The 26,535-nt window shown below is 42.4% G+C and overlaps 2 protein-coding genes across 5 annotated transcripts in view; one reads left to right on the forward strand and one right to left on the reverse strand.

Annotated features, from left to right (window-relative positions):
* The window catches only part of CDC123 (cell division cycle 123), a 55,970-nt gene extending 53,353 nt beyond the window's left edge, over nt 1-2,617 (reverse strand). The window contains exon 1 of the mRNA XM_061181630.1: nt 2,497-2,617. Coding sequence (XP_061037613.1) covers nt 2,497-2,570 — 74 coding nt within the window. The 5' untranslated portion in view covers nt 2,571-2,617. The remainder of the gene's footprint in view (nt 1-2,496) is intronic.
* An 89-nt stretch (nt 2,618-2,706) lies between these two features.
* Nucleotides 2,707-26,365, forward strand: NUDT5 (nudix hydrolase 5). 4 transcript variants are annotated; one of them, XM_061181634.1, is made up of 10 exons: nt 3,166-3,606; nt 12,929-13,012; nt 14,452-14,519; nt 18,719-18,768; nt 20,045-20,152; nt 21,584-21,679; nt 22,279-22,380; nt 23,831-23,839; nt 23,970-24,023; nt 26,136-26,365. In XM_061181634.1, the coding sequence occupies exons 1-10, from the start codon at nt 3,583-3,585 to the stop codon at nt 26,243-26,245; spliced, it is 705 nt and encodes a 234-aa protein (XP_061037617.1). In that variant the 5' UTR covers nt 3,166-3,582; the 3' UTR covers nt 26,246-26,365. The 4 variants fall into 4 exon arrangements, with proteins under 4 accessions (XP_061037616.1, XP_061037615.1, XP_061037614.1 ...); XM_061181633.1 differs by lacking the exon at nt 3,166-3,606 and adding an exon at nt 2,707-2,899 and having other exon boundaries at nt 23,831-24,023; nt 26,136-26,225; XM_061181632.1 differs by lacking the exon at nt 3,166-3,606 and adding an exon at nt 2,952-3,107 and having other exon boundaries at nt 23,831-24,023; nt 26,136-26,225.
* Nucleotides 26,366-26,535: the final 170 nt, after the last annotated feature.

The raw sequence follows: 26,535 nt of genomic DNA on the forward strand, positions 1-26,535 counted from the left end.
CGTCACAGTTCTAAAGTCGCCCTAATGACGTGACCTTGCATTATGTTACCTAAGTCACGGAGGAATCCTAGATGACTCCATTAAGAACTGAACGCCTAGGAGTGGGAAAAGATACAAAAGAAAAAAAAAAATCACAGTACAATATGATAAGTGCTGTACCAAGTGCAGATGTACCAAAGGCCACCAAAATTCTGAAGCAACGGGAACCATGCCTGAGAGACTGAGGCCATAAACAAGTCATGGCCAGGCGTACTTGACCCAAAGCTACTGAGGCTATCGGAAAAGAGCTTAAATCAGACACTGAAATCCACGATGCAGGCAAGACTCCATGAGGCCCGAACGAAAGATGTAAAAGATTTAATGACAAAGTACCTATCCCATCAAGTCGATATAATTCTATACACAAAGACAAGCTAATCTAATGGAATGGAGGTTGAAGGGGCCTTTAAAAGATTCTTATAACTTTTATATTTGAAGAAAGAAACATTTAGAAAGGAGAGTGGATGGCCCAAAGTCATCTAGCTACTTATTCTTAAGCCTTAGTCAAAGTTCTAGAACATGTCAAAAAATGATTCTATATTCTTTCCTGCATAATCATCTCTGAACCTCGATTAATAAACACCAAATAATAAGGCTGAGTCAATAACCAGAATATGGTTTCTCAGCATTAAAGCTGACAATGACAATGACAAACCTAACACAACTCCACCAGAATGACCTGGGTCGTGGAGGGACATCCTGCCATATGTTGGGTTCCAGTGATGACACCACAGAACTAACTAGAGTTACAGTTCAAAGACAGAGAAAAGAATACTTTCAGGCAACACAGCTTAGTTGTGGACTGGTAAAAAAAAAAATCCCACCCCTTGGTTTATTTTTCACTCCCAGCTTCACATGAATGGTACACATTTTAAGTGAACCAAAATTATTTTGCTTCAATGGAGCTGTGATTAAATCAAAAACATTAACAATGAGCAGCTTTTTGTGCTATATGCCAGAAACAGTGGTAAGCATTTTTAATGCTTTATCTCATTTAATTCTCATGACAATCCTACTATTTTCTCAATTTTCCAGATGGGGCTTAGAGAGATTAAGCGATTTGCACAAGATGCTGGTGGAACCAAAATTCCAAGCCAGACAGATGGCCCTGACTCTGGAGGCCAATTCTTAACCATTATACTTTACTGCTGAAGGCAAAGAAAAACTCCGCCAGAGGTGACGAAAGGTGCCTGCACACAAAGCACATGGCAGTTTCGAGTGAACTCCGTGTGAAAATGTCTGACAGGTTCACAAATATACCTTCTATCACACCAATACAAAATAAATAATTCTAGCATCATCTCAGACCCTAAGCCTCTTTCGATTATGCAAGATAATGAAGGACTGGCACATCATACAAGAAGATAAAGTCCACTGCTGCTGTTGAAGCTCTTCCTTCTGTTTTGGTGTGACTTCAACCATCTTCAAATGCGAAGCTCATCCTCCTTCGAGTTGCTCTAACCTCCATTACACCCTGGATAACTGGGAGCTGATTCTATGTATGAAAAACAGGATGGAAAAGAACTGTCTTTTGAATAATCTCCTTGGGCTCGTCCAAACACTCAGGATCTCAAAAGTTTCCTTCTCTGTATTCACACTCTCTGCACCGAGAATGAAAAGGGAAGATGCATATCTAAAAAAGTGGTAATCCAGGCCTAAAGGGGGAGCGCCAAAAGACAGAAAATCCTACCCGTGGATACGCAGCTCTTTGATCTATCCGCCTTAGTGTGGGAAAGCCTACCCTTGCATCATGCTCCAGATGTCACGACTGCTTTTGAACATTTGGGGATATTCTCTTAGCTGCCTTGCCTACATTACCTCGAATGACCGGGTGAAGGATGAAACAGTTAATCCTCTGCTTGCCCTGCAAACTGGTCATAGATTCCTTGTTGTGGGCCAGAGAACTAGAAAACAAATCCTGTTCCACTTCTCTTCCAGATGGCTTCCATCCCTAACAACACATAAGTATACTTTACTAATGCTTTCTATCTACACTATCATGTTGGAACTTCACAATGGAATTTGAGGTTGGGTCTGTATCATTGTTCTCATTTGATAGTGACCAAAAACTATCAAGTCCCCCAGCGGGTTAGTCAGTGGCAAAGCCCAGACTACCCAGTTCTGCTGATCACCTCCCCTCACTGGCAATTCTAAAGGCAGTGAAGGTGAACTCCCAAGCCTAAACTAGCTTCATCTGCTCCTCAGCCCGCCTCTGACCTTCACTGAGCCACGACACTGCTCTTCTACCTCCCCCGCGCCCTCCTTGACGCACAACAGGGGGCACAGCAAACATGGATCGACTTCATTCATCTCCCCACCCGAAATACCACTAGGAAGTCGAAATCTCGGCCCTGGCGCTCCCATCCAGGCCTACAGTTTTTTTATGGAGCTGGGAGTCGCCCCAAATGTCGCAATCCCCCTTTGCCCATTGCCCCGGCGTAACCCCTCTCGTCTCACCTCTTGATGGTGAGGCTTCTGAACAGTGGATACCACGCGGAGAACTGACAGTGCAGCACATGCTCCTTCTTCATCCTCCAGCCACCCCCGCCGCCGCCGCCGCCGCCGCCTCTCCCTCTCCTCCCAGCACCCTCCCGGAACTCTGGTCTCCCGTCCCGGAAGTGCCCGCCGAGCTGGTTTGGTTAAAGGACACTTCCGGTCTATTAAGCAAGGAGGAAGGAGCGAAGAAGGAGCGGAGAGAAAGAATCTTGGGGCGTGCTTTTTTATTGTACACTCACACACACACACACACACACGCACACACACAGAGTTCTGTCCACGGGAGAGGAATTCCAGAACTGTTGAGACGAGGATTGTAAATGCAGGGCTCCTCTTCTCGCCTAGCCGCGCACTGCCCCGGAAGGTAATCCTCTGTGGCTAGGTCACCAGCGGGGGTGCTACGGGTGCCGCGAGGGGGCGAGCGCGCACCCTCTCTCATCACCGCGAGGCGTGCCTGCGGCTCCCGCAGTAGCCCCGCATCTCCTGAGACTGCTACCTTGGACCCGTGCTTTCTCCTTTCCTCCCCCTTCCTAAAGGAGTACCCCATCCCTTCGCCCCACGCCTGGGAGTAGGTAACTCGGCGCGAGCCAATCACGTGCAGGGTCTCTTTGGCGGGGGAGGGAGGGAGCACACCTGGAGCATGCCGGCAGCGGAGCGCGTCTCCCCGGCTGCGAACCCAGCTCGCGTCCCGCGAGGCGCGGAAAGGAGGGCAGGTTCAGAGGCAAACCAGGAACTGGGGTGGAAGAGCTGGGCTACTCGGGGTACAGAAAGTAGGAAACATCAGAGTGAAATGTTAGCGTGAGTGCAGTGGTGGAGGCATCTGCAAAGGGAGGCATGGCCCCGCTTCTCTGGTGGGGGAGGGTTGTGAGAGAGAGGGAACGAGCCCGTCTATACGGTCTTGGGGAGTTGGACTTTGGAGGTGGTAGAGGAGGTAGATTTGGGAGAACAGAGGAAAGGAGAGGTGTCGCCTTTGAGCGTCAAGTTCATTTATTCTAGCCTCTCAAAAGTAGCAGCTTGCAAAAACACAGCCAGATCGTGTCCGTACCCATGCCATGCTGGATTCACAAGACTGTAAGGAATGCTAGTCGAATTTGTTATACCATTCTTTTCCCCTTTTCTTCGTCCGTCCCCTATCACCCTATCGTCTGTTTTCCCTACTCCTTTCGTGAGGGCGTATCAGATGGCGGTCAGAAAGTAGAGTAACGAAAAAGTTCACTTTTATTTATTTCTTTAAATGAATGAAAAGAGAAGTGACTAGGTGCTGAGAAACGCCTTTTAAACCTAGACTTGCTTCTTACAGTTACGTGCTTTGGGCTTGTCCCAGGCACCTTTGCCTAAGGGCGCACATTTCGGATAGCTCCTTAAAATTGCACATTCTTACTGGCTGATCTTAAGTCGTTTTAAATTAGAAAGAGGTGAGAACCCCACCGATTACAAGCCTTTTTAGAAAGGTATTCATTCGTATAATTACAGGATTCTCTGCCCATTAGGCGTTTGAACCCCGCCCCGCCCCCCCCCCCCGGGAATATGCGTTGTTTCCTGTTTTGTTTTGCTCAAAAAGTGTTCCTAAGTGGTTTAATTAGGAGCAGTACTTTTAAACATACATTTTCAAAGCGGAGGTAAATGGAGTGTGCCGTTGCAGAGTATGTTGGGGCAGGGGCGGCGGTAGTGGGTCGGTAGCACTTCTGAGATCCACGATTACGCAATCCTTTCTGTTTTGAGGGGGAAAAGAAGCAATATTCCATGGATGCTGGGAGAATGGTGCCAGGCTGCCAGATCTAAGAGAGACTTGATACCGGATGGAGTGGTCACTCAAATGTTTGTTTTTGATGTGACCTAGAAATAAACAAGTTGCAGCTGAAGGCAATGTTAGCACTGATGGGGTTAATTTGGGTAAGGTATTTTCTGTTGAAGATAGGAATTAATAGATGTATAGGAGAAAGTAGAAACTGGGAATGTAGTCAGTCTGGGAGGAAGCCCAGGAAACTTGCGTGTAGAGGTTGAGGTGAGAATTGCAGTTATTTGTAAAGAAGCAGCTAAGTTTGTAAACTTAAATATAGACACTACAGGGAAGGGATTTGATGCAGATGTCTTTTATTCAGGCTATATACTTTAGAAGTGCTGACATTTTAGTATTACAGCTGATTTTAAGTAACTTGTTACACATTTAAGCAGCATCGAATAAATTGACATTACAAACAGACACTCCAGTATTTTGAATGGGTACAGCTAAATTCGCTTTCATTATTTATTAGCCACCATGTTTACCTTTTCTTCATTTAGCCATCAACTGTTTATATTCATCAAGTTTCTTCAGTGAAACCTTTACAACAGTGGAAGTAGTTGCTTTTTCTCCTGAGGGCCGAAAAAAATATCTGTAGCCAAAGTGATAGGGGGGTAATTGAGCAATTCCAAATTAAATAATGAAAAAACATTTCCTTCTCTGAATCCATAATATAATTAATACTGTAGATCAGTGTTTCCAACTGCCTGTTGGTTTTCTCCACTTGGGATATCTTACCAACATTTCAAACTCAGTGTTTCCAAGTTTGAACACTGCACCACCCCTTTCTCCCAGTTCCCTTTAAGATCATCTCCTTCTTGGAATTAGCTTTGGAAACCCCTTCCCCAGAAACTGTTTTAGGAAAAGTAAAAAAGTCTCATCTGCAAGGAATTAAATCTGCTTGCTCCTGGTCCACCCTCCTCCAAACCTATGTTATCTCTTTCCTGGGCAATTACAAGAGGTTCTTTACTGGTCTTATTACTCTGTGGCTGTAACCAATTAACTTTTCCAAGGGGTAATTACAATCAGTTCACTCTTGCTCAACCAGAACTAAAGGTAATGATTTAATTAATGTAAATCACTTGGTTAATGATCATAAATTACCAAGTATAATTTCAGTAAAATGTCAGTCCCTCCCTGCCCATCCAACCCCTACACCTACAAGAAAAGAAAAGAAAAAAGAAAGCTTTCAGTGGCTTTGCATCATTAACAAAGTAACTTCAGGAAGTTATGTGAGGATAATTGTCAGCAAAGAAAAGCTCACTTAAAGTGAATCCATTTGATGTGGATACCAAAATTTTACCATAGATGGTACAAAAGAAGACTGATCAAAATATTATCTTTAAAAAAACTAAAATTTTTGAAGCTTTATGATTTTAACCAAGATTATTAAATGTAACAAAACTAATTGATACTTTGTTCATTATAAATCAAGTGGCTTTTCTGTGTAATTTTTCTGAAAGAATGTAGAATAGCATTTTAGACATGCCTATTAACAACACAGTCGTTATTTTTTGCAAATATTGATCTCCCACTTAATTTCTTTCAAGTTGCCTTGTTGATTTCTCTATTCAATTATTAAACTGTTCCAACTGCCTGACCTTCATTTGTCAATCAGAAGTTTTTGCTTACGATTTGAGCTCCGACATCTTTGGTTGAGTATAGATGGTGTTTACAGCTATTAGCTGGGAGAGATTAACCAGTGTGTGATTTCTTGCTCTGATTTTTGCTTCACTTTGCAAGCTCAGCAAGCTGCGGGACTCGGGTATGGTAATAAGTGAATGATGAGGAGCCTGGGCGCAAACTCTGCAGCCTGACTTTTGCGATTCTCAGTTTAACTTCTTGAATCTTACTCCCACTTAACTTGAATCCAGCTGTTGTTCCTAATACTCAAATACACAAGTTTGTGAAAAGGTGATCGTTTATCTTCCTCCCTTCAGTGGAGAATTGTACCCAGGAGGAACGTGCCTAGCAGCAGGAGTTTGTGGCCTGCTGGTTAAGGTTGTTGAGTGCTTTGTTTGCCAGCAAATTTGGGGGAAAGGGGCGGGCATCCAGCCGAATCTGTGTAAGCCTTTGGAAATGTGTTTGTTAATTGTTAACATCGTCCATTATATGTGGGGTTTGTTTGGGGTTGTTTTTTTTTTTTTTTTTTTTTGGAGGGCGTAGGGAGGGAAAGGTTGAGAGCCCCAGGGCTTGCCAAACTCTCCTGTAATTTCTCAACCCTTCCCCCAGTTAGTATCTCTGCTTTTGTTCATGTGGTTCCTTCTACTCAGAATGCTTGCCCTGCCTTCTTGGTCTCTAAATCATATCTTAGTATCAAACTGCCTTTTAATAGTAGCTTTTTAAAAGTCTTTTCTATTTTCCCTGCCTCCCAAGTGGATGTGATTTGTGCCTCATTTAAAACACCTTGGTATTGCATTATCTTTCTAGCAGGCATTTGCCCTTCTGGTTATTTGCGTATAAGGTCCCCAGGGCAGGAATAGTGGTCACTTTGCACTTGCTGTATACTTGAACTTTTGAACTGCCCACGCTCACAAAGCTAGTTGGACACCGCTGCCCACCACTGTACAGGAATTCAAAGAATCCTGTGACATTTTCCTTCACTGGAGTTTTTTGTGCCCTGGAAAAATCACACATCTGACACATCATAGACCTTCTCTGCTCAAACCAAAGTAGGTTAAAACAGATTATGTGAATTAGAACACTCAGCGTTATGTACATGGGGGTTTTTGTGGGTTTTTTTACGTATAACATACACCTATTAGCAGCAAAATGTAGATGACCTTAAGTTCTAGCTAATGAAGTGGATAAAATTCAAATTAAACTTTACTTTTAAATCTCGAAATAGCATGGGATCGGCTTAGGAAAGCTCTATCACAGTGGTGTTGGAGGCAAGCACGCAGCTGGGTGTGGAGAGCTCTGGTCTCTGAAGAGCTGTGCTGGTGACCAGCCCCGCACCGCACTATTTAGCTTCTGTTTCTGAAATGGCGCTAAGAATAATATTTTTCTGTTTCAGTAATATCTTTGACCTGCTTTCACAATCCTGAACATTTTGGGAATTGCGTGGTAAAGAATAGACTTCTGAAATCACTCTTTAATCCCAGTTTTGTTTTTAACACAGTCAATAGATTGCCAGAGAATACTGTTCCCCTTGGGGCTGATTGCATTCCAAGTAATTACCCTCGAGAGGCCCAGCCCTGTTAGCCACTTTTTTCTTTCTTTTTTTGTAATTTATGTCTGGAGCTTGTTTTTTGTTTTTCTAGACCTCTAACATTTTAGCTTAAACATTTTAAAATACAGTCTGTTTGAAACAACTGCTTATAAATAGTTTAGCATTTGCCAACTGAGGGTCGATTTTTGATTACTGGGACTGTTTTGTACTTGAGTTTAGCTTAGTTAGATGAAGAGGGGTGGATGAGGAACCATCCTTCAGAATAGGGCTTTTTCACCTTTTTTAGCCCATCAACAATCCCTTTGAAAATCTGAGGGCAGCTGTAAAGAGAAACATTAGGGGACCCAGCAGATAACATAAATGCCTTAAAGTGTCATGTAAATCTGAAGGAACTAGATGCCCCTTTGCCCCTAAAGATACTCACGTGGGGGTCGGGGGAGGACCTCTTCTTCTAAATTAGGTGTTACTGACATTTTGTCTCCTGGGAATCCAGATTATGAATTTTTTCATAGAGGAAAATAGAGGTTATTTAGCTCCGCCTATCTGCCGTTCTGGTGGCACGTGTACTTTTAAGGACTGCAGTTCTCTGCTTTTAAGAAGTTTGGGTCAGACAGGGAGATCAGCTCAATGCTTAGTGTCTACCTAGAGGGGTGGGATAGGGAGAGTGGGAGGGAGACGCAAGAGGGAGGGGATATGGGGATATATGTATATGTATGGCTGATTCACTTCGTTGTAGAGCAGAGGCTAACACACCATTGTAGAGCAATTATACTCCAGTAAAGATGTTTAAAAAAAAAAGAAGTTTGGGTCAGAACGTCACTTTAAAGGAGGTAGAAATTTTTACTTAATCCAACTGTTTTGTACCATTCTAGACAGAGTCTATGTTGTGCACTAAATGGGGTTGCTTGGTTGCCTGAGAGTTACTTTCTCTTAAATGTCAGAACTAAAAGTGGAGGAAACTTTCCTTCTCTGACGTATATGTTGTTAATAGAAGGGAATGGAAATCTAGAAGATAAAAATCTAGGTGGATAAAGTTCTTTTCTCTGGGCGTAGAACACTCATGTGGAGACGGGTAGCCAGCCGTTGATGTAACTAACCTATGGTTCGTTTTCATCCAGGGCAGCACGCTACTGTGATCGCTTGTAATAATGTAAACTGTTTGTCTGATGTAAACCAATGCCAGTTAAAAGTTTACCTAATAACTTACCATCTGGGGTACTTTCAGAGGAATAGCTGCCTGTTTTCTTATGCTGTATGCATATAATTCGTATGCTGACTGTCTCTAAATATCTAAACATACATGTAGCTTACTACTTTATTATTGTCATGCCTCTGTTCAACTGTCACCAAATTAAAGAGGCCTTTCCTGATCACTCTGTATAGATTAGCACCCTTCCCCCCCTTCACTCTTCTTCAATGAGTGTGAAGATGTATAGGCATTTCTTTCTCTCGTCCTCATTAAGTGGTTATTTTTATTTCTTTAGCATATAGTCATCTTTCCTTACTAAGGCCTCAAATTTCGCTTCTTTGCCAGAGTAATTCCTAGGTTGGCCCACAAAATACTGTGCAAGCAACAATGTTCATAATGTTTTAATAATATAGCATAAATACGTACTGAGCATCAGACAAAATGTGCACCCAGCAGACAGTAAAATGGTTGCGTGGTGTAGCAGTGCAGTGTTGTTGAGTCCAGAGCAGAACTCTGCAAACTAGTCTTCTGGGCTTTGTCAGCCTTTGGACCCAGGGTGCCAGTCAACAACCCAACTATCCTACACACTTACCTGTTGGGGATTTTAAGACTGCAAAGGTGGTGGTTGTTAATTGAGATGTAATTCACAGACCATAAAATTCACCTTCATGATTATAAAATTCAGAAGGTTTTGTATATTCACAAGATGTGCCACCATCACTATTTAGTTCCAGAACATTTTCATCAAAAGGAATCCCATACCCTAGTCCCTCCTTCCCCCAGTCACCTGGCAACCACTAATCTGCTTGCTGTGTTATGGATTTCTCTCTTCTGGATATTGCATATAAATGGAATCATACAATATTTGGCCTTTTGTAGCTGGCTTCTTTCATTTAGCATGTTTCCAAGGTTCATCCATGTTGTAGCATGTATCAGTACCTCATTCCTTTTTATGGCTGAATAATATTCTGTTGTATGGAAAGACTACATTTTATTTATTCATCAATTGATAGATATTTAGGTTGTTTCCACTTTGGAGCTATTATGAATAATACTGCTGTGAACATTTGTGTACAAGTTTTTGTGTGAGCCTATGTGTCACTTCTCTTGGTTATATATCTATGAGTGAAATTATTGGGTCATATGGGAACTCTGTGGTTAACCTTCTAAGGAACTGTTTTCCAAAGCAGCTACACTGTTTTACATTCCTACCAGCAATGTATGAGGGTCCTAGTTTCTTCACATCCTCACCAACACTTGTTATTATCTCTTTTATTATAATCATCATAGCGGGAGTGAAGTGGTATCTCATTGTGGTGTTGATTTACATTTCCCTGATGGCTAATGATGTTGAGCATATTTTCACGTGTTTATTGGCCATTTGTATACACTTCTTTGGAGAAATGTGTGTTCAGATCCTTTGCCTATTTTTAATTAGGCTATTTGTCTTTTAATTATTGTAAGAGTTTTTTACGTATTTCACATACAAGTCTTCTATCAGATTTGCAAACTTTTTTCCCATTCTGTGGGTTGTCTTTCTACTATCTTGATGGTATCCTTTGAAGCACAAAAGTTTTACACTTTGATGAAATACAGTTTATCTGTTTTTTTCTTTGGTTACTTGAGCTTTAGGTGTCGTATCTAAGAGACAATTGACTAATCCAAGATCATGAAGATTTAAAGTTATGTTTTCTTCTCAGAGTTTTATAGTTTTCGCTCTTACAATTAGGGCTTTGATCCATTTTGAGTTAATTTTTGTAGATGGTATTAGGTAGAGGTTCATTTTTATTCTTATCTATGTGTATATCTAGTCCCAGAACAATTTGTTAAAGACTGTTCTTTTCCTCCATTGAATTCTCTTGGCCCTCTTGTTGAAAATCAATTCACCGTATATCTATGGGTTTAATTCTGGACTCTCAATTCTATCCATCTATATATAGCCTATGCTTGTGCCAGTACCCACACCATCTTGATTACTGTGGCTTTTATAGTAAGTTTTGAAATCAGAAAGTGTGAATCTTTTAACTTTGTGCCAAGATAATTTTGAAATTGAGTTTAACTTAATTAGGTAAAGACCAGTAGACGAGGAACTCTTCTTCAGAACAAGCCTAAGCAGGCCCCACACCGACCTGATTCTTAGGAACAGGTTGGCTCTCTAGACTTAGCCAGCCAGTTGCACTCTTTTCCTTCATTCATTTATTCATCAGTGATTTTAGGGAGTTTTTATAGTAACATAACTGTGAGCAATGTTGAAAGTTGGACAAGGTAAAGAAAAATCTAGTGTCTGGGAGATAGTTTTGGACATCATTTCATCCCAAGTGGGAGACATTAAGGTTTTTAACCAGAGCAGGGATAATAGGGGTAGGACACTTTCAGGAAGTGTTAGAGGTAGAATTTCGAGGACTTGTCATTGATGAGTTATGGTTGGTAAAGGAGTTTAGGAATCGGAGATACTTGTATTTCCAGCTTGCGGATGATGTGTGGGAGTAGATAGTGATGGCCTGAATAAAGATACACAGTAGTGTCATCTGGTGTTTCAAGAAGTCCTGCAAGGTTGGAGCAGAGAACAGGATTATGAGAAGGTTTATTTAAGTTTTGTTTTGTTGGTTGTGTTTTAGGGAAACTTGCTGTTTAATTATCACTTTAGGTCCCAGAAGAAACAGAGCAGACACTTTTCCTTCTAAGATGGTTGGTAAGAGAGTTGATGTTTGATGGTTTCTATTTTCCCTGGAGCTAAAGTTAGGAGGTGGGGTAGGTTAGGAACTGTGGAACTTCAGGGTAGTGAAGGGTTGGAATAGCCACTGAGAAATGTAGATAAAATAACAAGGAAACAGAAAATAGGAATGAAAAAGACAAGACAGAGGATCGATTCAGGAAGTCCAACAGCTAAGTATTATTTCCTGAAAGAGAGAAGAGAGAAAACAGAGGGGAGGAAATTATCAGTGAAATAGTTGAGGAAGCACAGAATGAAGTTTCCAGATTGAAAGGACCCACTTGAATCCCCTAAAATAACACCAACATCACCGTGAAGACGTAAATAACTGCAGGTTTCCGGAGAAAGAACACCGGTCACTTGGAAAGGATCTAGACTCAGAGGGACTCCAAATTTCTTAGCAGCAGCCAGTTTGCTTCTTTTTTAATATATATTTATATAAATTTATTTATTTTGTTTATTATTTATTTTTGGCTGCGTTGGGTCTTCGTTGCTGCGCGCGGGCTTTCTCTAGTTGCGGTGAACAGGGGCTACTCTTCACTGCGGTGTGTGGGCCTCTCATTGAGGTGGCTTCTCTTGTTGCAGAGCATGGGCTCTAGGTGTGCGGGCTTCAGTAGTTGTGGCTCGCGGGCTCTAGAGTGCAGGCTCAGTAGTTGTGGCGCACGGGCTTAGTTGCTCCGCGGCATGTGGGATCCTCCTGGACCACGGCTCGAACCCGTGTCCCATGCACTGGCAGGCGGATTCTTAACCACTGCACCACCAGGGAAGCCCCAGTTTGCTTCTTAGAAGCAAGACACTGAACAGTGTCTCCAAACTGCTGACAGAAAATGATTTTCAACTCATAATTGTATATACAGCCAGATTATCAATCAACTTTGAGGGTAGAAGAAAGATTTTCAGACATTCAGGGTACAGAATTGAGGGAATATGCCAGGAGAAAGTAGTAGCCTATGGCCCCCGGGATGGGGCCTGCCCTTTCCTAACGGATCTTGCTTCTAGTTAACTCATTATGTGCAGCTGTGACGTTGACACATGTTAAAACTTTGAATGGGCCACTGAACTGTTCAGTTTTAAATTATTAGGATGGTATATCCATTTAATACACACACACACACAAAGATAAATGGGAGGGAGAAGCAGCCAGCCAACAACTCAAAGTTTCGCTGGAAAGGGTTGATAAGGGACAGCAGTTGAGGGGCGGGCGTTGGGAATGGTGTACAATCTTTGTACTGTTTCCCCTTGGAAAGCGTTTTAAAGATGGAGTCAGAACATCTCAGGCTGTGTCTAAGGGCCAGGTCTGTGCGCGTCAGGACGTGGGTCGGTCTCACCGGGACGCTTTCCGTTCTTTCCTGGCTGTTCCCGAGGCCTTGCATTTCCTGTTCCACCTGGGGCAGCTCTCCCCAATCTTCACATGAGAAACTCAAGCTTTGATGATACAAGTTTTTCCGCCATTTAAGTACTTTGACCAGTGACCTATGGACAAATGTGTAATTCAGAAAAATTAATGTAGCCTAAACACGTCTCATTCTCTTACAGCCTGGGGACTATAAAGTGAAAATGGCGCAACAAGAACCAGCAGATTCTTCTCAAAATACCAAGCAGTACATTATTTCAGAGGAGGTATACATTGTTTTTACTTCCCTTCTCCTTCGCCATGTTAAGCTGAGTTTGAAAGAAATGTATAGACTATTTGCTGTTTCAAATGATTGTTTTTCATTCTTTAAGACAGGTTTTAAACACTGTTCCCGCTCCCTTTTTAGGACTCGGGCATTTTGCTCTTGTGTGGGAGCAGTGGTGTATCATTCTTAATTATATGTATTAGTGAAATTGAGGCTGTTTTTGAAGTGAGTTTTGACTGTTGATTTTAAAAATTCTCAATTTTTATTTATTTTTTTAATTTATTTTTTATTGAAGTAGAGTTGATTTACAGTGTTGTGTTAATTTCTGCTGTACAGCAAAGTGACTCAGTTATACACATATATATATTCTCTTTTATGTTCTCTTCCAGTATGGTTTATCCCAGGACATTGAATATAGTTCCCTGTGCTATACAGTAGGACCTTATTGTTTCAATTTTTATTAAAAGTTTCTCTGGTTAGAAGAAAATAAATCATATGTGAGTTTTAGGGCTTAGACATTTCATCCCTAGGTATCACATCTTGGTTAGCTATTTGTGGTCTCAATATGTGTGTTTAAGAAGAATAAAAACCTAAGTTGTTAGTTGGGGTCTAAATTCCAGAACTAATGTATGTCTTGTGTGTTATCCAGTTTACCTTTTAAAAAGTCTCTTCCTACAGGAACCATTGCAGTGGATAAACTTTAAATCCTTCATCTTTGGAACTCTGAGCTTGACACCTTTCTGGAATTCTTTTTGATTTAAAAATCTTTCTGTGTTATCTGTGAACAGATCTGCTGATAATTATTAGGTTGCTGCTGGTGACAAGTGACAGATAGAATAGTGAGAAAAAGGCTACTTGCTGCTTTATGTACACAGTGCACCTTTGCGCTCAGTCAGTATAGTCTGTAGGTAAGTTAGTCCTGGTAACCTAACCTCGGCATCCAGGCAAAACGATGCTGGGTGCCCCTCAGACTGGGTGGTAAACCCATGTGTCATTATGGGAAATGTAGTCATTGGCCGTGGTATCCCTGTATTCACCTTTGCTGTGTAGTCATTGACAGATGCCACTGAGTTTTCACATCCTAAACACACGCATGTGACTGGCACCCAGATCAGAGGAGAGAAGGTTAGGAGCATCCCAATAAACCCCTCCCTCCCTCCCTCATGCTCCCTTCTAGGTGCCCCCGTCCTCCCCTCTCCCAAGAATTTGTCAACTCTCATTTCTTTTCACCTCTTCAGTCCTACCTCCAAAACTCCACAGAGCAGCAGGCCCACCATCAGAAAAACAACTTTCAATTCTTTAGACACAAAGAAAACTTGGACACAAATTTTGGGGAGGGAAGCATGATCATTGAGAGCCACAAAAAGTTTGAAAGGAAAAAGAACTAAATAAAAAACAGCTCACCTTGAAAGTTTCCCGACTTACTATCTGATCTTTTAGTTAATTTCAGAAGGAAAATGGGTCAAGCTTGAAAAAACAACTTACAGAGATCCTACTGGTAAAACAAGGTAAAGTATTTTTTTCTTCTTTTTGTAAAATGCTGAGGATTTGGGTTCTCAGGGTCTCTATTTAGTGTTTGGCATAAACTTTGATATTTTCCTCACTGTAAACTCTGTCTTAAGTAAAGAATCTAGTTAAGCTGTTTTAACACCATTCTCCCAAGTAGATTAGGGTGAACCTACAACTTTTGGGCCATGCCTAATTTAAGCTGATAAAGCAGCAGAATAATTAACAGTACAGGTGACTTCCTTCTATTAAACCAGTTTTTATCTCTGAATTAGAATTTAAGAGACAATGCTACTGGGTTTGAGGTAAAACTTACAGGCTTACACCTTGCTCATGGAAATGAAAATTGGGGGGAAAGAAGTTTTGTAAAGCATTTCACACTGTGTACCAGTCGCCGTAAAGACATATGTGGGTGAGGGCCGGGAGGGAGTTCCTGGGGCCTGGCGCCTGCGGTGTCTAAGACTATGCTAAGAAAACTATTTGGAATCAGATTTATGCATGAAAAATGTTCATAATAAATTTAAAAGACAAATAAATTGAAATTAACCTAAGCATCTTAAAAATAGAGAAATAATTGTTACAGTGTATTCATTTGGCAAAATCTACGCAGCCATCTCCACAGCAGATCATGAAGACAACCTAGTGGTATCAGAAAAGTTAATAAGCTGATAACAAAATAGGATATTGGATATATGGGGTTTTTTTGTTTTTCTTTTTTTTTAAAACAGTACCAGAGATTTTTTTTTTTTAAGTTGCTTTCTTATTTATTTATTTATTTATTTATTTATTTTTGGCTGTGTTGGGTCTTCGTTTCTGTGAGAGGGCTTTCTCCAGTTGCGGCAAGCGGGGGCCACTCTTCATCGCGGTGCGCGGGCCTCTCACTATCGTGGCCTCTCTTGTTGCAGAGCACAGGCTCCAGACGCGCAGGCTCAGTAGTTGTGGCTCACGGGCCTAGTTGCTCCACGGCACGTGGGATCTTCCCAGACCAGGGCTCGAACCCGTGTCCCCTGCATCGGCAGGCAGATTCTCAACCACTGCGCCACCAGGGAAGCCCCCGGATATATGGTTTTTAAACTCTGCCAAATAATGTGTAAGAAAAGGCTAGAAGGAAAACTGTAGCAAAATATTAATGGCAGCTATGTGACTAGCCTTTTTCTTCTATTTTCCAACTTTTCTGTTTAGTAATTTTGTATATTATAAATAACAGAAAAAAATGTGCTAAACGTTTACTTATGAAATACAAAAAGGAGCAAAACAGAATGAGAAAATAGGAAAATATAACTAAATTTAGTATCCAGGTTATGTGATATAAATTCATTAACATAAAAACTCTATTTGCTAAGTGATCAAATAAGAATAAAGTTTCTTCGTAAGGAAATAAATACATCTATCGTCAGTGTGAAAGTACATGGACTTGCCAGTGATTTAAACAACTTTTGACTATATCTACTAAAGTAGCAAAAAACAGTAATAAGGTTCAATGTTGGAGAGCCATCAGGAACACTAAGATATTCATAGCACTGGTAAACCCAAAGTAAGAAAGCTAAGCACACTACGCCCCATCCATAGAGTGGGAGGGGTACCTGTTACGTGCAGTGAGCTGGGTGTGGTGAGGCCCGAGACTTGGGGAACACGACAGGTGCACACGTACTTACACTTGTGAAAACGTAGCCAGAGCTTAGAGCCCAACCTACCATGATACAGCTTGGTTCTCCTTCCTGTCGAGTTAAGTTTATAACACAAAATAGAGCCCTTAACACTGGTTAGTGTGAAGAGTACGTGTTGGTTGGGGCCCATGTGGCTGTGCACCTGCCCTTGTCCTCTCTTCCTTCCAGCACTTCATCAGGGATGTGCCTCGGAATCACTTGGGGATTTGTTTCCAAATACTCAGGATTCGGTCTCACCTCCGGAGAGTCTGCTTCAGTAGTCGGGAGTGGCCTCAGGTCTCCCAGACTCCACACTGTGTGGCCTGTTTACAGCACTGTCTTCTGCATCCGTCCATACGTAGGGCTGCCCTGCAGCCTCCGGAGAGCGCCTGTGTGAAACATTAACATTGCATACCCGAATGTCAAGCTTCGAAGAATGAATCTCAGTACTTTACAGTAGGCTATGACTTATAAATGTATAAACTATTGCACGTACAGAACAGTTAAATTGCAGCTAGAAAATCCTTTGTTCCATTGTCTCATTCATGGAAGAGGGTATGGAATTGATTTGGGGAGAGTAAAGATGTGCTGGCTATGTGCCCCTGTATCGACATTCAGGAGAGAGCTGAACTCACCCTCTGTCGCCCTGCCTACCTCTTGGAGTTGGTTGACCAGAGGGAAGAAGGTAAAACAGGCTTTCCTTATAACAAAGACTAAAAATGGAGTAACTCAACCAGAATCAGAATTCTAAAGCTACAAGAGGCTTTTAAGACAACAATCAGATGGACGTCTCTCCTCTCTGAGTCCCTCTGAGATGACTGGAGCTCTCGGGGGGTGCTCTTGTTTTGTTTCTTATAAATACGTACCTATTTTATGGCTTCATACTGCTTATTTACTTCATCGTAACCACTATAATGATGCTCCTCTTTTTGCTTCCTTTATTCCTAGTGTGTTGGGGATGGGACCTTCAGTGCTTTTCCCAGCACTGTCTTCTTCAGTCTTTAGGACTCTAACCGTAGGAGGCAGCAGAGAGAACTGGGCCAGAAGGTGTTTTGTCACTTGCGAGTTATTGACTGATCAGAATGGCTTGTTGGTTGGCTTCTTGCTACTAACAGGAATGTGGGCAGCTGTGAGTCGTCCTGGTAGTCTGGTTGATTTTCATAGGTTCATTTTTGACATATTTGCCCTTTAGAATTTGGGTGCAATACTACAAGATCTACAGTTTACAGAAAGTTTTTTTTTTTTTTAACTTGATTAAATTCTGACACTTTTTAATAGAAATGTGGCAAGGTCCAAGCCTCAAGGACAACCAGATAAAAAGTACGAGGTTTCCTCCAAGGAGTACCTCTTACACTCAGTCTTACCGTAGGGAGACAGATGTCGGATGTGGATGCCTTTCTTTCTTTCTCCGGAGCCACCCAGATGTCTTCCTTCTTTTAAATCAAAATTGTTTGCTTCTTTACCCCCATCTCTAACCACTGCTTTTTTCTGTTGAAGGGCTAAGAGAGTGAGGAGGAAATTCCCTCATACGCCCTTCCCCCTTTAAACAACATGGTGGGCTTCCCTGGTGGCGCAGTGGTTGAGAGTCCGCCTGCCAATGCAGGGGACACGGGTTCGAGCCCTGGTCCCGGAGGATCCCACGTGCCGCGGAGCGGCTTGGCCCGTGAGCCACAATTACTGAGCCTGCGCGTCTGGAGCCTGTGCTCCGCAACGAGAGAGGCCGCGATGGTGGGAGGCCCGCGCACTGCGATGAAGAGTGGCCCCCACTTGCCACAGCTGGAGAAAGCCCTAGCACAGAGGCGAAGACCCAACACAGCCATAAATAAATAAATAAAATTTAAAAAATTTAAAAACAACATGGTGTTCCAGTAACTGGATCGTCAGTACCGGGTTCCCTGAAACAAATAGCTCGTCAGGAATAAAGCTGTAAGGGGGGATCAGGAGCCGCTCACCCCACTTGTTCTTCTAGGGACCATTTTCCCTTTAGACAGGATCTCACACATGCAAAGCAGAGTACTTACCTAAATTTATTAATTCCTCAATTAATAAACAGGAAGGTCCTACTTTCATAAATTGTGTAGTTGAGGTGACAGCTTTTAAAATCTAAACTATAAATAACCGTCTCAATGGTTTACATTATGCAGGATATCCTTTGGAATTTGCACAGGGGCTGGATTTGCACTGACTGATTAATCGCCTTTAAAGCTGTGATTGCCAGCTGTGCTGCTCTCGCAAATTTATGATCCAAACTGAAGTGTTTTGAGTAAATGGTTCGAAAGCTGATTTGAAAGGCAGCTCCGGTGATGAGCAGGCCCTCTATTTAGATGTAGAGAGTTAGATGTAGGAGGCAGTGGTTTTCTCTGATAATTTTTAGAAGCTGTGGGAGAGCACAGTTGGCTCTTTTTTTGATACAGATCTTTATTGCGTGGTGCTCCTGGCCGCTATCTAGCACATTTGCGTGCTTTGCACCTGTAAGGTGCTGGTTATACACACAAAACCTAAGAAGTCTCCTCTTCAGCACTAATGCTTTTGTTTTTTCTTGTCTGCCTGAACAGAACTTGGGAAACTGTGAAGCGGACAACGAGGAAAGGCCAGTCGGCTGATGGTATGAGTGCAAACCTGTTAGAACTCTCCCGAAAGGAAGTCCCACACAGGACTAGGAGACTGGGGGTAGGAGGGTTTTTTACTGTAACCAAGACCTCAGAGCAGGGTTATCTTCAAGTATGATCTTTTATCTTTAACTCTGGCGTTCTATTTTGCAACACTATGTTAACTAAATCAAGCTTTCTTTATAAATAACTTCCGGTTCCTGTTACCTAAGCTCAGAACAGTGTTTTTGAGGGGAAGATGTCATCATACTTAAGGCCAAACATAAGTCAGTGTAATTTGAAGCCACATACTGTATCTAGATGTGTTATGACTTCTAGAAATCTTTTGCGTTCTGGTCAGAGGATCTGGGTGAGAGCCTTTCGTTTGGAAAACGTATTTGGCATGACTTGGCGCTTTCCGACCGCTTGCTTTTGTAAGTTGATGAGGAAACGACTTAGGAAAAGACTGTTCATTCAGTTCACTTTCCCTTCCAGGCATGAATGCTTTGACTGCAAATATCCCAGAAACGGTCCTGAAAACCACCTCTGGTCTAGGGGAAGTTGGGCAATAGGTCTTTCTTGTTTTTCCCTTGTATTTTTCCATTTTGTTCTGTGTTCTGTTTTTCCTGGAAGTAGAGCAGCTGCCGCAGCTGCTGTGTTTTCCTACCGGGAAAGCGAGAGGAGCCGAGTGGTCCTCCTGAGCAGTTGTGTTTTCCAGAATCCAGTGGTTTTTGGTTTTGGTTTGGTTTGAAGGCCAAGTAAACTTGGGAGAAAGGGTCTTTTATCCTAAAACAATGAAGTTCAGTCTAGTTAGCATATACGACAAACGTTGGAACTTATTTGATTTATTGCTTAAAGGAAATCCAAGAGCACAGAGATCAATGTAGCTTCAGCAGCGGCCTGGCTGCAGCAGGGCGAGAAATGATGCCTGTAGAGGTTCGTGTAGACCAAAATTTGTCCTGGACCCTGGGCTAAATGTTTACTTCTAGTTTCAATTTTATTTTAAAGAAATTGTGGCAATAAAAACAAGCTTTTTATAAAAAGAAAAATTAAGTAACATGGAAGTGTGATTATTTTTTCCTTGCTTTTTTTTTAATGAGAATAACTTCCAAAGTTAACTGCCAGTATTGTAGCTTAAATTAACTTCCTATTGCTAATGGCAAATACAAGACAGATTTCAGCTGCAGCATTTCTTAAAATGTGGGCTTTTATCAATAGTTAGATTGCTGTAAACAAATTCCTGGCGTTCCTGACCTTTCATTGGGGTTTCCTGGTTTTATTTCCTGCTGGCAGGTGTGGCGGTCATCCCCTTGCTGCAAAGAACCCTTCACTATGAATGCATCATTCTGGTGAAGCAGTTCCGACCCCCGATGGGGGGCTACTGCCTAGAATTCCCCGCCGGTGAGTAACTGAACACTGGGGAGTAGAATGGCCCCTCAGGGACTGTTGGACTGAGCCAGGGCAGAGCCTGAGAACGGCAGAGCTTAGACATTGAACACCTGTTCATCTGTCCATGCGGTTTTAAGTAAAACAAAACCACTTCTGCAGTGAGGCACTCCAGGCCACACTCCAGTGATCCGCTAACCCGTAGCGGTATCACAGCTCACCTTTCCAGGCCACCTGCCCTCCTCTTTGCAGCGTTCTTTCTAGCCTCTTTTGAGTCATTGCTTTTTCCTAATTTGTCAAGGTAATTCGTTTTCCATCACTAATGATCTGCCTCTGGTGAATTTACGGTAATAACTAGGCCCGGCTCTTAACTCCAGAAACTGTGAAAGAACCATGATCCTCCTGTATGTATACAGGCCAAGGAAATCATCTTAATTTCAACTAGAATATTTTTTTCAGTTGTACAGGAAGTATCTAGAATTGAATGCAGTGCATCCTTATAGGACTTAATTGGCTTGTTCCCATCTGACGAGGTTAGATCTCAGTTATCATTAGTGGTTTAAGTTCTGTATTTTCAAAGTCCATCCCATAGTAACACATAAGTAACAGCTTTATTTTCTTTCTCATTTCCTTGCCATTTCACTGAAGAAATTAATAACTTTAAAAGTAATTGAGGGCTTCCCTGGTGGTCCAGTGGTTAAGACTCTGAGCTTCCACTGCAGGGGGCGCAGGTTCAGTCCCTGGTCGGGAAACTAAGATCCCACAGGCGGCGTGGTGTGGCCCAAAAAAACAAAAGTGACTGAGTAGCCCACTTTTCACTTTTTCTTTGCATCCTGTAAATTCCTTTCAGGAGAAAGGATCTGCGGTGCTGCTGGCCTCCTCCCACTCGGCCCATTTACTCCTTCCTCACAGTGAACTAGTGTTACCCACAGTCCCCTCCCCCCTACTTCCCTCCTTTCCGATCTTCTCCCTCCCAGGTGACATTTATCCTAGCATTGCATTACAGGGCCCTCCATATGGCCCTGAGGGAGGAAGGCAAGATGGGAAACACTGTCCCCAACTCGCATGTGAGGAAACAAAAAAAAGCACAGGCTTCCTGTGCTGTAGTCACATGACTAGTCCAAAACTGGGGCCAGTTGGCCACCACCAAGCCACTTACCCGCCCAGGAGATCCGTGCTGTACAACAACCTTGATGCTGAGATGCTCACAAAAACATCTAGGTCTAAACACGAGGAACACAACCTACTAAATCTGCCCAGGGGTGTTCTGCCCAGGGGTGTAATCTGCCTTTAATTTTTCTATAAAAGATCAAAACCTGAATCAGTTTTATCTGCACTCCCGCTTTTCCCAAACCGCTTGCTTGATTATTCACACGTAGCTCGGCAGCTTGTGTGTTAGAAGAAGGGGGCTCCCTGTCCCACCTCTCACATGACTGGGACTTGCAGGTCTCATCGATGAGAACGAAAGCCCAGAAGCAGCTGCTCTTCGGGAGCTCGAGGAAGAAACTGGCTACAAGGGCGACGTTGCTGAATGTTCCCCAGGTTCGTGCTGCTTCCCATGTGTGTGCTTGGGGACAAACTCTTGAAAATTAGCCAAGCAGTTGATTGTTCTGGATGTGAAAGGACTGATTCTTTGGGTGTTCTTTATGGTCAGGGATTTATTTATTAGCTAATTCACTGAAGAGAAATCCTCGATGAGGGCTGGTCACCTGCGAGTGAACCTCCCTGCCCCATGAGAGCACGGCTGAGCATAAAGGACTGAAGTTGGAGAAGAATTATGAAATCAGGGTGCCTTTCAGGGTTCCCACATTCTAAGCTTTATTACTTACTCATCTCGTCCGTATGCTGTGCTCCTCACTAGAAGACTTTCTTGATGTGGTGAAAGGATTTTATCGCATCTAACCCCTCAGATTTACCAAACTTTCCTCAGGAACTCTGGGGAAAATATGAGTACTAACTACACATGTGCTCTGCAGGCCTACAGCGTATATACTAAGGGAATAGGAGAAACCAGTTCCCCTGCATAACTTCTACATAAACTATGAGTTACAAGCCCACTCTTCCTCCAAAGACATTTAAGTGATGAAACGAATGACACCTGACTAGTGTCTGGAAAGGTGATCTGCTGCTTCTCTCCCCAGCTGTCTGTATGGATCCAGGCTTGTCAAACTGTACCACACATATCGTAACCGTAACTATCAATGGAGACGATGCTGAAAATGTAAGGCCTAAGCCAAAGCCAGGTAAGCATGTGTTGGCTACATTTACAGTGGTTGCATTGCATTAAATTTCTTTTAACTTGCTACTAGTTTGATTTTTGTTAAAAGAATAATGGTCTTTCAGAGATGCTTCCTTGGTACTCTTGGCTATTTTCCTAATCTTATGTATTTCAGCATTTTTCTCTTAGCACTTCATTGATTTTTATGCTTTCTTTATAAAAAATGTGCAATTACAAATTTCCATACTTTCTATATGGAGTTTATTCCCACTTAGTAATAAGCTACAGGCCTTAAATCGTAAACAGTGAAAATCTTCAAAATCACTCTGATTTCTGTCTCCATCAATATTGTAAGAATGGCAGAAGTGCTACAGCACAGTGCCATATTAACTGTTTTTGTTGAGTTCCATATTTAGTGAAGCTTTGGGGAAATTCTTTGCTCCACATTTCTTAGCAAGTTTGGATTCAGAGGCTTTAATGCCTGTCGGTTCCATGTGCTCTCGCAGCCCCACTAGAAGGTGGTGGTGACACAGACAGCACCGTAAATCATGTGTTAGAGTGGAGCTCTTCCATTTCCCATCCCTTTTAGTTGTTTCTGAGTGTTTCAGTTTCCCACTGCAGCTAATTTTAAATGCCCAGTTTTCAAACTAGCGAATATAACATGCTGAGGAAGAGTTTGGCAGTTCCTCAGAGAGCTAAACATGGAATTAGCAGGTGACCCAGCAATTCCACTCCTAGGTAAATACCCAGAATTGAAAGCAGGGCCTCAAATAAATACTTGGACGCCAGTGTTCATTCAGCATCATTCACAATACCCAAAAGGTGGAACAACCCAAGCGTCCATTAACAGATGGATAAACAAAATGTGGCCTATTCTTACAATGGAATATTACTCAGCCATAAAGCAACGAGGCATGCTGATACATGAAGCTTGAAAACATCTTGCTCAGTGAAATTAAGCCAGACACAGGAGGGCAAATATTGTGTGATTCCACAAATGTGAGATACCTAAAATCGCTACATTCATAGAGACAGAAGGTAGAATAGAGGTCACCGAGGATAGGGAATTCTTGTTCAGCGGGTACCACCTTTCTGTTTTGGATGATGAAAAAGTTCCGGAGATGCGTAGTGCTGATGATTGCACAACAATGTGACTGTATTTAATGCCACTGAATTTGTACCTTCAAAAATGGTTGAATTGGTAAATTTTATGTTATGTATATTTTAACAAAGTTTAAAAATACATATATGCATATCACAGAATATGCTTTAAACTTGGCCATTAAAACATTTGATTTGGAGAACAATAACTTTGTACTGTTGGAATTATTTTACCACGTGTATAAATTAAATTAGTAGAGACCCAGGTTTCTGTTAAACTCTTATAGCCTTTTTGATAACGTCTTGCACAAAAGCCTTGCAGTGTTTGACCATTCCGGGCCTTGCTGAGATGTCCCCCTTCTGTTTGTTTTCAGGAGATGGAGGTATGTGTCCCGCTCGGGGGCTGGCCTTGAGTGCCGTGTGGTGCAGCGGGAGCGGCCGTGGCACTGTGAATTGCTCAGGTGGGCTCGCCTGGTGTCCGGCTTTATTTTCACTTGCACTTTGTTTGTTTAGAATTTGTGGAAGTGATTTCCTTACCAAAGAATGACCTGCTGAAGAGACTTGATGGTAAGCATTCTTGATTACCCCACTTTCTCTGTTTTCCCCATCCCCACCAACGGGGTACTAAATATAATTCTATTTCTTTCTCTTCTTCCTCATTAAACTCAAATACCTAGAAACTGTTATAAGACTGCAGTTGACCTACATAATAAGTTTCCTTTCCAGGTGGCATAGAGTTTGAAAATAAGAGCAAAACATTCCATGTCAAGTGAAAGCTTTCATTAGGGGCTTTTTTAATCCTACAGAACAGTCAAGATATAGGCCTGCTGATTAGCCAAAACTATTCTATACCTTAAATCTTTAACCCCTGCCATGCAAAGGTATAGTAAATAATCTCTTAACTGATCCTCAAATATGCCAGTATGTTGGACGGTTCTTTGTGTGGGGTCTAAGTTAAAGGAGATTTTAACAAACATTTAGGCATCTAATATATACGCAGTGTGATAAGCTGATATAATAAACTAACTAGCAGCGTGCCCCTTAGTAAACTACTTGTCATGTAGCTACATGTGGTTCCTGGTCAGCCCGTCTCATAGGACTTTGTAAAAATTAGTAAGGTTCCATGGACCGATGTCCTCCGGTAACCCTACACGAGGAGATACTGCAAAAGACGTGGCAGGGCCTTCGGGGGCTCCTCTGCCAGCTGGGTTCGTCTCCAGTCACTCACGACGAAGTGGGTGATCTCCTAATTTGAATACTGTTAAGTTTTTATTTCAAAAATTAACTTGAAGCATTGTTTGACCTGAAGCTTTGGGAGCAGTCTCTTCCTTCCTCCCGTGAGTACCAGTGGCGTACAGTTTTATTTCTGACGTCTGTGTTTGAAAAGTCAAGGGGCTCTTTCAAAAACTGCTGGGATTTCAGGTTCCCAGACAGCCTCCATCCCTACGTTACCTTTTTATAGACCAGACCTAAGGTAGAAACCACCTTAGGATCCCAGAGTCAGAGTTAGAAGTGCTCGTCGTGAGGAGATGCAGTGATTTATGAGGTGTTTACTCGGGGAGAGCCGTGGCCACCCGTCACAGCACAACTCTGAGGCCGACAGGCCTGGCTGGATTGAGGCTCAGCCAACTGTGTGTTAGTTACAGCTCAGAACAGGTTCCTAGCTCTTCTCATTAAACGGGAACAGTAGGACAGCCCCTACCTCTGAGGAGGCAGGAGTAAAATTAAATGGGATAATGGTGACACACAAATGCTTGAAGGTTATGTGCTATTGTTTTTATTTTTTGTATTAGAAAAATGTCCTTTTAAAAATAATTCCTTCCTTCTCCTTTCCAGTAACTTCCCTTCCAGCCTTAAAAGAGGGGGAAAATAGTGAGGGAGGTAGAAGGATCTGTATATATAGGAAGAGGGAGGGGCAAAGAACCAGTGTTCCTGGCTTTACTAGCATCACAATATAGTAATCAAATTATTTATTCCACATGTACCATTTGAGAAGTGAGTAGGAAGGCACGTGGAGTTCAGTTTGCTAGGAAGAATAGCTTTCAGCACTCGCCCAGCACCTGCTGGCACAGATGAGCAGGACAGAACCCTGCCTTTGAGGGTCAAACCGACTCTGAGCTTGTTCCTGAACAAGTGGCTGGGAAACAAGGGGCGGATTGGAAATTGGGGGCTTCCACCTGAGTAAAACAGAAGTTCTCATGAAAGGCCCTTGTGGTCAGACTCAGAGACCTCATTCCAGTCCCTCCGAGCACACAGCTTAACTTGCACATGGAACGTGTGTGTCCCTGACAGTGGAGAGGATGCATGAATCATCATCACTGTTTAGTTTCAGCGCAACAAAGCCCTGTAGTGAGCGATCTATGAAGTAACAGTTGGATCTATAAACTTAAAGCTTTGCTGTTTAAAACACAGACTCATCACCTGGTATATGTGCTCTTCTGTCTTTAACTTTTTCTTGTTCTTATCTCATGCTGGAAACGTAGTCCTGCTTTTACATCCTTTATTCTTCTGCTAGAGTAAGATCCTTGAAGGCAGGAAACGTCTTGTTCATCACTATACCACCAGCATCTAGCACAGGAACTGGCACATAGTAGCCACTCAGTAAACACTGATTGGCTGATAAGGGGTATTATCTGTTATCAACTTCATTATCTGACTTGTATTCTTCACCTCCTCTAGCTCTGGTAGCTGATGAACATCTGACAGTGGACGCCAGAGTCTATTCCTACGCTCTGGCGCTGAAACATGCAAACACGAAGCCGTTTGAAGTGCCCTTCCTGAAGTTTTAAGGCCAAAGGACAGTCGCCGTGTTTCTGTAACCAGGACACAGGCCTCCATCATTAAGACTTTGTATTCAGCTTAGTTGCAATGGAAATTTGAAATTAGTTTTTTCATAAAATAAAAGCACAGAATGCATGTGGTGGTATGGAATTGTAATTACATGTAGATTATAGCCTTCATTTAAATGCTAGACTCCAGCTAATATTAAAGAACAACAACATAAATGCAGGTAATGTTTAATACAGCTTTCAAAAAAGAAAGCTCAGCTGTTAACTTTTCTACTCTAATCCAGGAGATA

This window comes from Eubalaena glacialis, chromosome 2 (genome assembly GCF_028564815.1).
Source record: "Eubalaena glacialis isolate mEubGla1 chromosome 2, mEubGla1.1.hap2.+ XY, whole genome shotgun sequence".
NCBI classification, from domain to species: domain Eukaryota; kingdom Metazoa; phylum Chordata; class Mammalia; order Artiodactyla; family Balaenidae; genus Eubalaena; species Eubalaena glacialis.

Coding starts and splice junctions, on each gene's coding strand:
- NUDT5 (XM_061181634.1), top strand. CDS start 3,583: ATGCCATGCTGGATTCACAAGACT. Junction 14,520..18,718: donor GATCCTACTGGTAAAACAAG/GTAAAGTATTTT, acceptor CTGCCTGAACAG/AACTTGGGAAACTGTGAAGC. Junction 21,680..22,278: donor CGTTGCTGAATGTTCCCCAG/GTTCGTGCTGCT, acceptor TTCTCTCCCCAG/CTGTCTGTATGGATCCAGGC.